Raw genomic sequence first — 17,753 nt, 5'->3', positions numbered from 1 at the left:
ATAAACCAAGCCTCTGTGCACTATTGATTCCATGGTGGGTTATTGTTATTTCGGCACAGAAATTAAGGCAATGGATTTTAACTGATATTTGCTTATCTTTAACAGCTCTTCTAGCTCCAGTTGGCATACATAAGTGCTGTTACAGAGCTCTTTGCTCCCGCTGAAGGCTTGGTTGAACTGTCTTTGTAGTAAAATGGAAAACTGAAGTCATGTCTAGGGAAGTGGAGGAAATGTGGCTGTAATAGCCATTCCGTCCATCTTGTGGCTCTCTTGAGAGCTGAATTTCAGGGGACTAAAACCCCTTGAGTCTTTGTTTTCCATGTAGAGTGACCACGTCTGTTGAAAAAAAGATGGTCAATTCCTAATGCTGAGTCATATGTCCTCCCTAAAGGCCTCCTGTCATCCTCCCTTGTGCCCCTGAGAGGTGTCCTATACGTGGCTGTACACCTCATCAAGGGTCTACGCAGATACGACCACAACACCCCGCCCCTCATCGACCTTCACTGGCTCCCACTGTATGCATGAATCACCTTCAAGTCTTACTGCATCATCTGTAAGGCAGTCGCCCTCAAGTCATCAAATGACCTCACAGAGAAAATCATCATCTCTGGCAGACAGTGCACCACCAGAAGTCAGGACATGTGCAGACTTGAAATCCGCTGCTGCAAAAAGGAAAGGACCAGAAAACAAGGCTTCTCTGCCTACGCCCCTACTGCCTACAATTCAGAAAATAACTCAAGACCCACCCCTTCAAGGAGTCTCTCCTCCTCAACACCTATGCCTTCACGTAGCACCTTGCACAGCCTGACTCGCTAGACGCCATCTGCCCCTCTGCTCCCTGCCACCCTCTACAGCTCTGTGCCCTTCTGAATCCTACCCCCACTGTATTTATGCTCTGTTGTTACCTCTGAACAGCTCTCCTTTATGCATCTGTACTGTTGTATACCTCACTAAAGCGCTCTGTTGTGTATCTGTATTCAGTGGTCGAAGTGGGTAGGAGCGGTTGGGAGCAGTGCTCATCTACTTCTAATCTAGTCTTTGCTGGTTTCTATACTTTTATTTTTTTTTAAAGACCGTTCCAGAATGGTTTCTATTTAAAATAAAAGTGTAGGAAGAAGTTAAAACTTGCACTTTCAGTGCATTGCACTGAATGTTCCCTTAAACAGCAGGTGCATGCGTTTGGGGTTTGCATTGTGGTTGGGACGGTGCATGGTGATGGGGTTTGTGCAGAGTGGGGGCAAGCCATTAGGGAATACAGTTACACTACTTATTTTCGTTCACTTCGACCGCTGTCTGTATTGTATACTTCTGTGAAGCGCTCTGTTACTTCTTGAACCTAGGTCCGTGCTCAATAAATACTATAATAATATGATGTTGGCATTTCATTTTAGAAATAATTTCTAGGAGTGAGACTGGTGGTTGGTTATCCGCTCATTCCAAATATGTGGATGAGAGTCGTGTTCCAGATGTAACTCTGCCATCAGAAAAGGGAATCACGGGTATGTGGCTTTGATTCAGGCCAGCGATAAGTAAAATAACCTCCTGGTCTGTAATTCCTTTAGATTTTCCGAGATCTCATTGCATCCTATGAGCAATGTAGTCAATGTCAAGTGTATGTTTTGCTCTGACTCCTAGCTCACATAAAACCCAATGATTAGCTAGAACTGCCATAGATAAATGATTCCATCAGGTTTATCTACCTCTTCTCAGACACGGTGGCATGAGATGTGAAATCCCTGAGTGCAGTTTTTATTTAGTTGCTTATCCTTTAAAAAATCAATGCAGATGTTAAATTTCCAGAGCAGTCCTTCTCCCTGTGGAGTGGTCGATCACTAAAGCCAACGCATCTTTTTTCTTCCAGGTCACCCTCACAAGTCTCGTTCTAATTCTGCTCCTCTTCAGTGCCCTGGAGTTCGTTCTTGCTGTCGCCTCAGTGTATTTTGGCAGCATGGCCATGTGTCGCAGGGATTTCAACGAAGGGGTAAGTCCTTGTTCACACATTAACACTTTTGTTATGTAGTTCATAAAAAACGTGAGCATCAAAGTGTTTTTCTTGAAGTGCAGACAGAGAGACAAGAGGAAAGAACTCATCACATATGGAACATAGAGTGGATAGGGGTAGACATGTAGTCCTGTAGAAGGTGTAGACAAAAGCCATAGAATAAGGCTTGTTTAGGAAACCAGAGCAGGAAAGATAGGATCAATTCTAAGAGATGTTCTGCTATTTACCATACATGAAAGCGGCCAAATCAGGAGGAACTTCATACAATGAATCTCGTGCGTGTGTAGTGTTTCTACATGTTTCTACATAGCCTTCCCCTGAGTCTCTTGCACGTTACCTTTGAGCCTCCAGAAGACTTATTTACAGGTTGGGTTTCTTTGAAAATGTAACTGTGCACAAAGTGTGTGGGTTAAGTGTAAGGTCAGTCAGACACATGTCGGAAGCCTCTACGGACTCACAGCTTGCTGACCATGCTCCCTGCACCTAGATATTCACTTAAATCCCAGCACTGCGCTTAGCGCACACGTGAAGTGTGCAGGACAAGTACAAGGGCAGTCTGTATTCTGCTGACTGCACTCTGCTGCCTGCCACATTCGCCTGTGAATTGCATTTCCTTCTACCTATGACTGACTCCAACCATTATTGGAAAGAGCTATCCATTCAAATTTGTTCAAAGCAACTCACTAACATTGCAGACATTAGTTGTCTTCACACATATGTCATACAAATTTAGAAGCATGGCAGCAAACTGGATAATGACATCTGTACCTATTGACAACAATAATATGCCTTCTCAGGGCTCTGACCCTAACTTGGTGTGATGGGCTATTACAACTTATGTTGAACAAGACAAGATTACCTTATATTTTTTAGCATTAGTCCTACCTGAACATAGTAAATCTACTAGTGATGACATGTATACACATGATGGTATTCTAACAGCCAGACCCATAATTGATAACAATTCATGACATGATCTCTGCAACAACATTCAGTGTGATTTGAGGACAGCAAGCTGTACCAAAATAACAGACCACTTGACTTGATAAAATCCTTATTTTTACTGATAATCCTAGTTCATCTCACCAGTGCATGCTGTCAAATGATGTCATTAATGTTACTTTGAGGACACTCATTATTGCTTGCCACAAACTCCAACTTGGTTTGGATAAATAGAGTGCTACAGTTGAATGTATTGAGCAATATTTTGGCCTAAAGGTTGAACATATTAATCAAGGGCTGAAACCCACAATGTCATCTAAACCTAGTCAACCTCAAGAAAGCATAAATGCACTACATATTTCAACAATGAACAATGATATATTTTGTCTAATTCCTTACACGATAGAAGAACACATGCTGTTAATTGCAGTCTCTGCTTCACTAATGGTGCCTTCAAACTCACAAGACAAAAAACGGTAAAATAATTACAAGATGAAGGAAAAAGAGTAAGGTGCTCAGGCATTTGCTATCTCTGGAGTCAAAAGACTGCACCTTAATTGAAGCTGCTAGTGGGTCTATGATCTTGCGCCCGAAGCTCCTTCCAAATGGTCTAAGAAAGAAATCAGACGCGTCAAACTAATCATTCCAATGATTTGGAGAAGTGGCTTAAGCCTGTGGATCTGTTACCTTTAGTAGTTAGATACTATCATTCAGGGGTTACCTCACACTTAGGTGATACTCCCTCCTACCAAGTGAGGATATCAAACATATATATAACCAAAGGAAGGGGATACATAGATCACTTTTGGTGTGATATTCTGAATATGTCCTCTAGATAAGGTGTCAAACCAAAATCATTTAAAACCAATGTAGGTAACATCTAATGCACATAAATCTCTAAAAACATAACATACAATTACATTTTTTAATTCATTATTCAAAAACAACACATATCACATAAACATGTTAAAAAAACATTATACAAAATACAGGAATATTCTATATCGTAAAATGATTCCACCTCACAACAATAAAAGTCATGAATCACTTATTTCCCAAAAAATGGTGGCAACTTAATTCATCTTATTCCCCACCATGTTCCAATAGCCCAACTTGTATAAGTTTCTATCTTATATGTTACAAATCACTGGACATTCTTCAGGGGCCGAACAGTGGTCTTGAGCTTCAAGTGGATCTTTTCCCATTCCTTTCACACCAGATTTTAATATTTAAGGACACATGAATAAACACACATTAAAACATGGGCATCTTTGGTCAACAAGTAGACCTAGCCAAACCCTAATCACCCATAGGGTAGACAGATATACAATTTATTAATATACCTGTCATCAGTCGAAGAAATAAATGTCTTCTGACTCAAATAGCAAAACCAAATCTTGCTCTTCACCTCTCTAATAGACAAGGCATTCGGAGTGTAAGGTACCTACAACAAATACATATGATATCTTAGTAACGGGTCATCTAGAACAGCAGGTCACACGCACCCTTCCAGATACCACAAATACAAATAGGGCTTACCCTGCGGTCAAAAACTTTCGATTTTCTATCTTTCAATAACTCTTCAATCCACAATAGTTCTGAATTTCACATGAATCTAAACAGGAAGATTAACACCAACGTCAAGATCGGAGCCCATATCTGTTATAAATTGATAAACAGTAATCTCCATGAGGGTCCACCATCGGTACAATCCCTTACCTTTGACTAGAAGAACTGTGTCCTTCCACCACACCAGAAATTACTGAGGATATCTTAGAGTAGTAGTTAAATGCCTCCAGGATGATCAAACATCACGGGTACGGTCCAAACTTAAATCTATAGGACAAAGCACACAACCAGAGGGCAACAAAACCACCCCCGGGGGCCGAATTAGTATCTCTCTAATTCCGAAGAACAACGACAGATGGCTGCTCATATTAGCCTGCTCACTCCTCACCTACCTTTACTGAAGAAAGACACTCCATCTGAGCGCCGACACGCAGCAACGAGCCAACGTGTTTGTGCTGGTCGCGGTACCCATTAAAGCAGGGAACTTCCTTGTTTACAAGCGCCGCACTGACTAGCGTTATCACGTTAAGTACAACGTGATGACGTAGCACGTCGCAATCACCCGGCAATGCATCAATGCCTCAATGAAATAAAATAAACTGGAGCGCTGCATTACATAACTGCGTGCAAACAACAAAAGCTCAGCCCCATCTAAAAATGAAACCACTCGGGCCTCGGCCCAGTCACATCAGGAAGGGCGATAGATTTATTCACACAATATTGTCTCCGGAGTTGCCAACCAAACTAGAGAAGCCACAATATTGACCCCTGTATCTGGCATACGCAACACAATTGTCTGAAAAAACATATACTTATTAACCTTGGGTGCCACGTGTGGTAATGTTAATTTTAGCTGCGATTATACAAAGCAACATGTATATGATTTATTCAAGTATCAATAAATGATATCAGTAAAGTGCAAAACACTGTGTAATCGAGCAGAAAGCAAAAGACATGATCTCATTTATTTAACCTTATGTAATTCGATGTTTTCATTTAATCCTGTCAAATGGCTATTGGTAAGGAAGATAAGTTTTTGCTCCAGATTAATTAATTTCTTATTGGTTTCTTCTTGTGATCTTCCTTTGACCTTTTTTAAAATACACCATTCGAATTCTGTGAATAAATGGCCTTTCTCTACAAAATGTTTAACTAAAGGAGCCGTTTCAATACATTTTTTTAGACAGCTTTTATGCTCGATCATACGGGTCTTGCACATCGTGTTGGTTTTTCCAATGTACAGTAAATTACACGGACAGTTAATCATGTATATTACATTTTCTGTTTTGCAATTGGTATGTTCTTTCAATGTCCGTTCTGATTCCAACCCAAGATTAACAGAAGTCGTTTTCCGTGTTAGTGGGCACATAACACATTCTCCACAAGGATGATGCCCCACAGCTCGTGGTAAACCCCACAATGTACTTTGCACACTCTCAGAGGTAACAATTTTGTGAACATCATTTTTCATCAGCAAGTTGCGAATGTTTGTGCTTTTTTTAAAAGCAACCATCGGTGGTGGTCCGGTGGTGGTCCTGTCATGATCTTTTTCGAATTCCTACGTACAATGCTCTTTACTTTGTAGGACAAATTACTGAATGTGTTTGCAAACACCAGAGGGGTATCATGATTATCTTTCAATTTCTTCTCAAATAGAGCTTCCCGATTGTTATTAAATGCTCGTTTAGCAGATTGTCTCACAATTTTAGAGGGGTAACCTCTATCAATCAGCTTAGAAAATAAGTGATTCATGACTTTTATTGTTGTGAGGTGGAATCATTTTGAGATATTGAATATTCCTGTATTTTGTATAATGTTTTTAACATGTTTATGTGATATGTGTTGTTTTTGAATAATTCATTAAAAAATTGAATTTTATGTTATGTTTTTAGAGATTTATGTGCATTAGATGTTACCTACATTAGTTTTAAATGATTTTGGTTTGACACCTTATCTAGAGGACATATTCAGAATATCACACCAAAAGTCATCTATGTGTCTCCTTCCTTTGGTTATATATACCTTTAGTAGTCAGTCCAGTATCAGAGCTTAATCCCGGTGATATGGCTGAAATAATATGCATTCTTGGCATGGCAGCTGATAGCTTGGCTGCCACTGAACCTGAGCTGCATGGAAATGAAGATGCATCTGTAGATATGTATCAGGGTCCTCCAAAGGCAGGTAACTACTGGAATGATAAAAGTAATCTAAAAAGGAGCGTACCCCAAGCACGAAGTAACACTGTTTATTGCAGCTGGGCAAGCACAAATCAAACAGCGCAGTGGAACAGAACGAGTTGATAGGAGCTGACAACACCGCCCACTCTGGACAAGTCTTTTATAGAGTTACTTTTCTAGAAATTACTTATTATTAGCAATTCATTATCGTGTTGAGCTCCAGAACCTTATTATCCTGCCGTCGACTTGAGCTTGTGGGAAGGGAGACATTCACACAGCATCCAGCCAATAAGGTGTCTCGCTGACATCCGCGAGGATGCAAAACACTGTTAGGTCCCAGGGACACCGAAACTCCTTTGCTGATTGGCTCCCTCCCGTCTTGTTTCCTCACCCCACAGCCTTCTTCCCAGGCCCATCTGCCAAGGGGCAATTTGAAATTGCTGGCCCCACTGTGAATTTATTTCTCATAGCATGCATTTATGTGTTCAATTTTCTTCTTTCCCAGCGTGTGCCTGAGAGCCTGGCTCGCTGACCTTGTATCTGTCTGCCCGTTTCTTGTCCCAGTGACATTTCTCCCGCTCACCGTTGTGATGCGCCTATGAAACTCATGTCTCCCCGATATGAAGGGCCTGTCAGTGTGATGCCCGAGTGGTTTACTTACCTGTGGTTTTCACCTCGCAATGGTTGTTATGTAGTTCATTTTATAGTATACTGCTCTTTCTACACCTCGCTTCTGCCCCCTGTTCCCTTATGCCCATGTATCCCTGTGAGTGCTCCCACTGCTGTTTGGCCCACAGACTGCTCGAGCTGCACGTGCACACTCGGCACACACACTACACATTGCAGCTGTCAACGATGTCCCATCCCCATCTAGGGATACCCCGTCCCTGCTCCCATCATTCCTACAGCTGGTAGGTGCACCCCCCCCACCCCTTTGGCAGCACTGAATCTTCACCTTCACTGCAGATCTACGTAGAATGGGGGGAAGAGAATTACATAACCAGCAACCCTTTTTGGGTAAATCAAAACAACAACATTATTTCTGCTTACAAACATGAGTTTTTTAATACATCAAGTACCATCTGCTTCAGCAATTCTATCCTTGCTGCTGAGAGTTATTACGTCTGAGGATATTGATTTAATTGAGTTCATAAATACCAGCCCTGCGCAGCTTAGCTGTGTTCATTGTCACGCTCCTTACACACCCCAATGTGTATCAACCCATGCACATTTTTTCCACTTTAATATGACTGGCGGCAAGAAGGAGACATGAAAGGGTAAAGAGAATAAAATTGCATCGCAGAATGATCTGAAGATCATGTGTAATGATTTAAGCAGACAGATTCATATCTATAATGAAAAAGCTTCAGGCATGTACATTATTAAAGGAGACAGCGACCAATGGGCCTGACTTCAATTAGCTCTTCTTGCAGGAAAGAAAGTACCTAATGCTCAATCTTCTTTTGTTATCCTCCTTTCTGGGAACACTGGCAGGCATTTGTATTATACGCAACGGGGAGCAGGTTAGGGCGTTATTCCTGTTCAAGATATATTTTTGCTACAGGAAACCTGGCTATCTACTAAGTTTTTTTATTAACGGCTATCCAATCCTTAATCGCTCTGTGGGGAAAGGGGAAAAAGACAGACCCTCAGGTGCCCAATGATTCTGGTGCACAATCAATTTGAGATGCAAGTTAACTTTGATAAGGATTGCAAGTGCATCCTTGCTACAGATATCACTATTAAACAAGAAGTCCCCATTAGAAAATAGTGATCAAGAGCATGTCCCCACTAGTGGTCTGATGTTAATGACCAATATGAGTCATATTTATGAAATAGTGGCAAAGAAATATATTGAGAAGATAAATCATTTAATAGAAATAGCAATTTTGACCATAAAGCTCCCTTTTCTTCTTTAAAACCTTGTTGTCTACGGCACGGTAAATCCAATTCTACTAACAATGCCCATGGTACTAGATGGGCTTTACACAGGTCTGAAATAACTTTCAGAAACTGGCTGTGATCTCACAAGAGAGTGTGTATTGAAGAGTCATGCTTAAAGAAAACTGTGAATTGTCACAACGCATAAACAATCTCCTGGGCATCCCATGAACTGCCCCAAATTTACCGGTCTTGCTAGAAACTGGCTTGCAGGGAATAGAAACAATTTGCCAGTTGCGCCCAGTGGTTTATTGGGTCTGCCTGGAGACAAGTGTAAAACTTTCGAAATACAAAGAGGCAATGATGGATTCTTGTGGCAGCAAGTTGGCACCTCTCAAAATGGCCGAACCATGTTAAAAGTCTGTTGGGGACGCTTGGGGTTGGGGTCTTCTGGTTGAACCTAACCGGCATGGATTCCGGGTCCAAGTTGCTGAAAAGGGCCATGCTGGTCAAAGGCGGCGGGGGCATACATTTAAAAGCTCGGGCTTCAGAATCCCTGGTCTGCTCCCTCAGTATAAAAAAAGATACGGGCTGTGAAGACTATTTGAACTATATTACTCCTAAATACGAGACGTCTCGGGGCCTCATTACGAGTTTAATAAGGGCATGGCTGCCTCCAAACTCAGGTCCGGGTCCGTGGTCCCTGAATGGGGAAATACTGGGCCATTCCGACTTTGGAGGGCCCAGTATTTCCCCATTCAGGGAACCCGGACCCGGACCATCCCCATTCCCATTTGAGCCCCTATAGGGCTCAATGTAAATGGGGAGCATGCTAACAATGGGCCTGTTAATGACGGGCCCGTTGTTAGCATGCTTGTCCCCTCGCGGGACCTGCAAAGGACGTCTGGTAAACCAGACGTCCTTTTCGGGTCCCGCAAGGGGACCTTGTAATATGGCGGTACGGGGTTAACGGCTCCGGCACCTTTACTGATGCCGTTAACCCCATAGTGCCCTCCTCGTAATGAAGCCCTATGTCTATAAAGTTCCATCTAGGTATCTTACCAACTGCAGTATTATTACACAAATGGAACTCTGAAGAATCTGCTAAGTGTATATTATGTGGTGACGTAGACAAGGATCATCCCCATTTAATATTGCTATGTCCTGTAACCAAGCTGCTGAGGAAACTCTTGCTTAACCCACTTTTTGTAAGCCATGGCTGCAGGACTATTAGTGAGGCTATGAGCATGTGCTTAGACTCTTCTAATGTTCCCGTAGTTTTTGCAACCTTAAGTGGGTATGGAGGATCCGTGCAAAGAAAATGAGAGCCTTCCTGTAGCTCTGCTTCTTATATATTAATTGGTGGTTGCCTTAGGATGGAGGCATATACTGTGTTTTAACTGTTGTTATGATGAGCCTTGACCTGATTAATTGATGTTTTTGTTTTATGCTGATGAATTGTTTTATGTACTTTGGCTTTTATGACTTTGCATCAAAATGAAGCATTTGAATTGAATTGAATGCATAAACAATCTACCCATATAGAGGAATTTAATCCGATAATATAAGAAGGATAGCTAACTTATATTGGAAATATGTTGGTCAAACTCAAGATTGTCATTATACCTTAAGGACTTGAGGTCACTCAGAAGTATAATTATTATTTATATGGGGATGATATATATATAATATCATTAGAAAGCTCAAGCCGAAACAGGTTCTTCTCTGTTCTTCCAGAACCATCAAGGACCACATTGACACCTTTGCTCCTGCACTGGCTGACTTCTGCAACCACTCCTTCACCAATGGAGCCTTCCTGTCCTGCCTGAAGCACACTCTTATGCACCCTCTTCTCAAGGAACCCTCAGCCAACCCCTCCTGCCCAGCTAACTATCACCTGATCCCCATCACTCCTTTCCTGGGAAATCTCCTGGAAAAACTGGCCATCTCCCAGCTTAATCGTCACACTGAATCTGTTGATTGTCTCCAAGACCATCAGTCTGGCTTCAGAGCAGCCAGAAGCATGAAAACGGCTCTCCTGAAGATCCGTGAAGACCTGCTCTCTAACCTTGATTGTAATCTCCCCTCTGTCCTCATCTAACTCGATCTCTCGTCTGCCGTTGACACGGTCAACCATGCCATCCTGCGCAATCATCTCTGTGATGACCTGGGTATCACCAATACGGCCCTGGCCTGGCTGACATCATTCCTCTCAGATCAACCCTCACATGTCCAACTTGGGTCCTTCCTTTCCTCTATCTCACCCTCTACCTGTGGTGTTCCCCAGGGGTCTAACCTCTCTCCCTGGGTGTTCAACCAATAGCTGGCACCTCTCGCCCACCGCATTGCCGCTCTCTGCTCCAACTTTCAGTGCTATGCGGATGACACTCAGCTCATTTTCAGGCTCCCCTCTGCCACCTCTTCTCCTTCTCTCATCTCTGACTGTCTGTTGCTATACACGAGTGGTGTGCCACCAACGATCTCTGCCTTAATGCCAGTAAAATGGAGATTCTCCTCATCGGCACACCTGCATCCTCCTTTCCTGTCACTCTCTGACTGGGCTCAATGGCCCTCTTCCTGCACCCACCTGTGAGGCTAAGAACCTCTGGGTCATCTTTGACTCCACACTCTCCTTTTCTCCTCACATCTCTGATGTCTCTAAGAAGTCAAACTACTCACTGCACCTCCTCATAGGTATTCTTCCTTTCCTCTCTTTCCCCCAGAAGCTCATTGTCTCTAGAACTCTGGTTCTCTCTAGGCTGGAATACAGCAACAGTGCAACCTCTTTCTAAATCTGCCTTCTTCTACTCTCCGCCCTCTACAACTCATCCAAAACAGGACTGCAAGACTTGCCCTTGTCCTCAAGCCCAGGGATCGTATCTCTCCAGCACTGAAATCTCTGCATTGACTTCCTGTGGCTGCAAGGATAAGGTTCAAGACCCCTCTGCATAGTCCACAAGGTCTTCTGGGGCCTGGGTCCTCAATATCTCCAACTCTCTCTTCGTAAATACCTTCTTACTTGAGCTTTCCGATCCTCCACCTCCAACTCCCTCAGGTTCAGTCGCTTCTCCAAGCAACGAGTTGGTGGTAGATCTCTTTCTTCGGCTGGGGCCTGTCTCTGGAACAGCCTCCCTGCCTCTCTGAAACTCGAGGAGAACCATCTCTGGTTCCGGAAGCACCTCAAGACCTTCTGCTTAGCTTCTGCCTTCTCTCTTCCTCTCCCCTGCTAATTTCCTATCTGATACTGCACTTATCACCTGGAAACCCTCTGATTTTGGGCCCAGGTCCATGCCCGCCCAGTTGCACACCTCCACTGCCTCCCGGCAACCCTTGCACTTGGGTCTGTATCTGTAAACCTACAGTCCCCCTATCTGCACGTTCCGACACTTGCTGTCTGCACATACCCTTGCACCAGCCACCTGTTGGCCGCACTTCTTGTTATTGTTTTGATCCCATGTTTGGCACTGCCCCCTCCCCTTTCCCCTGGCACTTTTCCCCACCCCTGCCCCCTGCACTTGTGCGATCTCAATATCACTTGGCCTAGTAAGATTGTTGTCTCTGCCCTCCTTCTGTTCCCCCTTCCTTGCCTTGTCGCACCTTGAAACACTCATGTATAGGCGCGTTACAAATGCCATTTCATATCATATCTAGAGCACCTGGACCTTACGGGATAGCTAATATTGTGTTCATAAGGAATCGATTGTTATGATCAACCATTTTACATCAGTTGTTTAGTAATATTTGTTATAATAACCATATACCTGATTCATGGAAAGAATCTCTGCTAATACCTGTGTATAAAAAGGATGAGCGATTGGATCCTAACAATTATAGGCTCCTCTCAATGGCTAGATGCATCTAGCAAGGCATTTGCCAAACTCTTATATACATAACTCAATGGGCACTGCAGCAGAAATGACTGCATCCTTATGAAACAGGCTTCCACGAATGATGATCTATTTCACATAACACTCTTGTGAACCAGTCAGAAACGTGTTTAACGCCCTACAAATAACCCTAAAACAAGATGTACAAACATCGGAACGCAAAGGAGGTGGGAGCGGAGGGGGCTAAAATGGGGACCCCTAAAGAAACATACCTTTACCAAGGTGTGCATAGTTTCCTGACCAGTCTTGCTGTATACATCTGCTCTGTATTCTAAAGAGATTGAATCGATATATTTCAGGCCACTGTCAGGAAGGCCAGATGCATACAGCATTCTAATTTGTGTTTCACTTTTTCAGAACAGTCCAAGTGTGAAGATGCCCCCCTGCTCATCTCAGGAATTACTTTGTGCCCCACTGGTAAGGAAAGGTTTACTCTATCTTTATCCCTCAAAACACAAAAAGAATGAAGGCATGTTAAAATGTGTGTGCCACCACATACACAGCAATAGGGCCACCGCAGGTTGGGCGAGTAGGACATTAGGACAATGGGCTTTAAGTGGCAACTAATAACAAGAGGGCATGCTTTGGGGCGGCGGTCATCACTTTCACAGCATAGGCAGGGGAGTGTTTATTGATGTGTATTTAATCCTGGAAAGAAAGGTTCAGGAAATGGAGCATTGCAACAGATTCCTTTAGTTAAGAAGAGGTGTTTCTTAGATACTGTCTTTGGTTTCTGAGGTAAGGAAGACTTCTCCAGGGTCATCCACAACATACCATTCACTCATGGTGGAAAATAATACAAACCCTGCTCCCAAGCCATTGGCAAACCATTCAAGTCCAGTTGAATTTATAATGCAGGTTGACTGATGGTGCTCCTTGACATGAGGTTTAAGACCCTCCACCACTCATTTTCTTTGATTCTCAAGCTAGGACATGCAGCCATCAAAGCAACACTCCCTTTTCTTAGCCTGCATGGACATTTACATGATTGTACACGGTACTCGTGCCTGATAGGCAGTCGTGGAACTGCAGACAGCACAAAGGCTGACGTTGTGTGAGCAAGGCAGTGCAGGATGCAGGCCAGGGCGCACAGGCCCAGGGGCCACAGGTTCATCAAGAGCAAGCTCCATACAGACTACCAGACTCCCTGGCAGCCCAAAAGCCAGGTGCATTTGACATCAAAGACACGAGAAACATGGGGCCACGGTGGGCCCAGTGGTAAAGGGATTTTGAACTGTATATGGGGGCCACAGCGCCATTGAGGAGGATAGACAAAAATGTCTGCTCAAGCTGGCGGTAGGGCCAGTCACATGTGATATTATCGATGAGATGCCTGCAACAACTATTAACTCCATAAGAGATTTGAAAGGGGCTCTGTCTGCATATTTTACCCCACACACCAAAGTGGATTAAGAGCGCCACATATTCCAAAGCACCAAACAGGCGAAGGGTGAGACCATGGACGTCTATGTTATGAGACTGAGAATCAAGATGAAGTATTTGTGACCAGGGGTGTTGCTAGGTCTGGAAAAGATCCAAGTCTAAGCTAATTTTGGGACTGTCAGGAATGGGGGCTAGCTAGCCTTTTTGGTGGTAACCCCTGAGCTTCTATCCGGGGCAACAACCAAAAGATCCAGGGCTATAGCCTCCTCAAGCCCCCCCCCCCACCAACACCTCTATTTGTAACTTTGCAAACTACATGAACACGGAGTCACTGCAGTCTCAAATCATTGCAGGATATGAACCACAGACATTCCGGTGCAAACACCTACAGAAAGCGCCCATTTTGGACGAGATACTGACTCTGGCAAGGGCAGAGAGATTAGTAGACCCACAAGTAGAAAGCTTCAACACCAGCACACCAGCTGACACAATACACCGACTACAGCAAGAGAGGAGGCAAGAAGAGCAATTCTGCTTCAAATGTGGGTTTGAATACCCACATGACGGGACGTGCCCCACCATTGGCAGGGATCCGCCATGTGGGGCGAGGAGGCACAATTTAAAGCAGTGTGCCGAATATCCAGAGTAAAAGGGAGAGAGAGAGGCAGAGAACCACTCCCGAGATTCAAACCAAGGTCCCTTCCTCTGAGATCACAAACAGTGGGAACAATATCACATCCCTCGCCAAGACACAACGACCCCGAAACAAAAGAGAGAGACGAAAGACACAGGAGAGAGAAAAGGGAAAGGAGGAGATTTGGCTCTCGAATGAGACCAGAGCGCAGATCCAGGCGTCATGTGTGCTACCAGGTAGAACAATCTCAATCAGAATCTGAAGGTAGCTCATCAGGGAATGAACAAAGATGAAAAGCGTATGTCTGCACCTTTGGGCAACCCAGTGGCCACCGAGCACAGCCCAACACTGATCATAAAACTGAACGAAAGACCCACAGAATTCCTCATTGACACAGGGGCTACAGTGAACATGGTCAGTGAAAAGTATTTAAGGAGTTGCCACAAAGCCTCAAGTTAATCCCTGCAACCGTAGACATCTTACGGAGCCACAACACCTATCAAAAGCAATGAACAATTGGAGGGATTGTACCGCTAGAGAGATAAGAGTGCTGATACACATGCCGGCGACAGAGAGCAAGAGTGGCTGCATACTCAGTTTTAAGCCGGCCATCGAAATGGTTCTAATACATGTCCTGTAAAAGATCATGGTGCACAAGTACATAGATCCAGTAACCATGATTAAAGACCTTTACCCCAACCTATTCAAAGGCATCGGAAAACTGCAAAATAGGCAGGTGAAGCTGCACATTGACAAGACGGTGCGCCCCGTAGCACAACAGTACAGGGGCATGCCAGTGAATATCCAGAAGAAAGTGGAAGAAAAGCTACATATGCTCTTAGAACAGGACATCATAGAGCCAGCCACAGGCCCTACCAGTGAGTTTCACCCATTGTTCAGGTGCCAACAAAAGTCTCTGATGCAATCAGACTGTACGTTGACATGCGGATGCCAAACCAAGCCACCCAGAGAGGGAGACATGGCACTGCGCATTACCAATATGATTTACTTACTGAATGGGGCCATGGTCTTCTCAAAGTTGGACCTGAAAAAAGGGTACCATCAGCATGTACTAAGCCCAGAGATCAGGAACATCACTAATTTCGTCACCTACCTGGAACTATACGTGTGTAAAAGATTGAGGTTTGGGGGTCTCCTCGGCCGAAGTCAGGCTGAAGTCCACAATGTGATAAAACACATCCCGAACTGTATAAACTATAGTGATGACATCCTGGTGTTCTGGACAGATGTAGGAAGACACGGTGAGACCCTATCCAATGTGTGTAGGGCATTGGAAGCTGCAAACCTCACCCTCAACCAAGAAAAGTGTGAGTTCCATAAAGGCACACTACGCTTCTTAGGCCATGTATTTTCAGCAGTGAGGTGCTGGCGCGCAGGGCCACATCCCCGGCCACCACAGCTTTCACCTGTGATTTGCACCCGGTGAAGACCAGATGGGTGCAATAGAAATCCATTAGTAAACGCTACATGCACACCGTACTTACAGGCAGTATTTACTTTTCCACTAGACAGAGTGATAAGAATAAAAGTATATTTGCCTCATTTTTACTCCTTCCTTGCCCACTCCATCTCATGGACCTTTCAAATGACGTACAGGGTACCGCACAGCAGGTAGGTGCTAACGTTGGGGTTCCCCTCCATGCAATTTCGATTTCTTATAAAATGACAGAGACACAGATGGGCTCCACATGCTCTTTCCATCCCTTAAATTAGCAGAAATTACATGTGAACTGAAGGTTTTATAACTATAGGCACAGGTCATGCTATTTCTTGCATCTGCTTGTCTTTTCAGCTTGAGTCTCACTCAATGCACTTTCCATCAAACCGGGTGATTCTGAAAGAGGTGACAGCCGTATAGGATGTGAAGAAGGCTGTGCAGGGCTCCTATGCCTGTACCCATAAGACATCCGCCTGGAGAGAGGAGGACAAGACTGCGGAATTCCTGGGGCCAGCGACTTTCTATTTTATAGCAGCATTATCCAAAACACATTATACTCAAGGAGGAAGCAGCTTTATGCTCTTCGCACCTGAAGTGTGAAATATACCTACAATTTCATAAAGCAGCTTGAATCACTTGTTTATTTTTCATGAAAGATGACATTTTTGGCATTGGCATTGATATAAAATTGATGAGGGTATATGTTTGTATGGCAGACACAGAATTCTCTTTTAGGTGAAGTGGGCTGCTTGTTATCCGAATTCATGTGTGGTGGAGCTCGCAGCATCTGCTCTGAAGGAGAATGGGCAGGGTGCAATGGCGTTCTTTCCGGAATCCGAATTCGAAACCAGCATAATACATGCCTACATGTCCCATTCCATTTAGGAGATGCTCGCCCAATCCTGGTTTTAACATTGCATTCTGGGATTTGCTGTCAGAGATTTCCCTATTTTAAATCCAGGACTACCAGTTCGAGGATGCAAAGTTAAAACAATGGGCCTCATTACGACCCTGGCGCTAATGGTTTAACGGCGCCGTAAAGAGCGTCGGCGCCGTTAAACCATTAGTGCCTGATTACAAGGTCCCTTAGCGGGTTGGAGGCTTTAACGCTGCGTTAAAATCCAACCCGCTAAGGGACCTTGGAGCTAATTACGGCAACCGTAATTTACGGTGCCGTAATTAGCGCCTTCCCCATCCCCATTATGGTCTATGGGGCAAAATGGGAATGGGGAAGGGCAAATGGTGAATGGGGAATTACCGCCCCCCGCCAACCTTGTGATGGGGGCGGTAATTCCGCCATCCACCATGCTGGAGACCGGCATGGACCATGGTGCTAATAGCACCAAGGTCCAGCGCCTGGGTCGTAATGAGGCCCAATGACTGGACTAGCATCTCCTGACTGGTATGGGGCATATTGGCACATATGACCTGGTGGCAGACACTTTTTCCCTCATTACAACCCCGGCGCTAAACCATGGCGCTATTAGCACCATGGTTGGTGCCGGTGTTGTAACGAGTCCGCCATGGTGAAATGGGGAAATACCGCCCCATTCCAAGGTTGACGGGACGGTAATTCCCCATGCCGCCATGGCCCTTCCCCATTCCCATTTTTGCCCCATAGGGCTAAATGGGACTGGGGAAGGCGCTAATTACGGCACCGTAAATTATGGTGCCGTAATTAGCTCCTAGGTCCCTTTGCGGGTTGGTTTTTTAACGCCTGCTAAAAGCAGGCTTTAAAGTGCAACCCGCAAAGGGACCTCGTAATCAGGCGTTAAGGGTTTAATGGCGCCGAAACCTTTTACGGCGCTGTTAACCCCTT

General features: G+C 44.4%; 1 protein-coding gene across 2 annotated transcripts in view; it reads left to right on the top strand.

Moving 5' to 3' along the window:
• The window catches only part of LOC138513011 (membrane-spanning 4-domains subfamily A member 8-like), a 213,670-nt gene extending 197,108 nt beyond the window's left edge, over window positions 1–16,562 (top strand). For both annotated transcript variants that reach the window (XM_069627727.1, XM_069627728.1), the window contains 3 exons: window positions 1,862–1,981; window positions 12,816–12,875; window positions 16,289–16,562. In XM_069627727.1, the coding sequence (XP_069483828.1) occupies window positions 1,862–1,981; window positions 12,816–12,875; window positions 16,289–16,354 (246 nt within the window). In that variant the 3' untranslated portion in view covers window positions 16,355–16,562. The remainder of the gene's footprint in view (window positions 1–1,861; window positions 1,982–12,815; window positions 12,876–16,288) is intronic.
• Window positions 16,563–17,753: the final 1,191 nt, after the last annotated feature.

Source organism: Ambystoma mexicanum, chromosome 12 (genome assembly GCF_040938575.1).
Source record: "Ambystoma mexicanum isolate Mex_15411 chromosome 12, UKY_AmexF1_1, whole genome shotgun sequence".
NCBI classification, from domain to species: Eukaryota; Metazoa; Chordata; class Amphibia; order Caudata; family Ambystomatidae; genus Ambystoma; species Ambystoma mexicanum.
The sequence above is the reverse complement of the archived record's forward strand: the minus strand, read 5'-3'. Positions and strand labels throughout refer to the sequence as shown.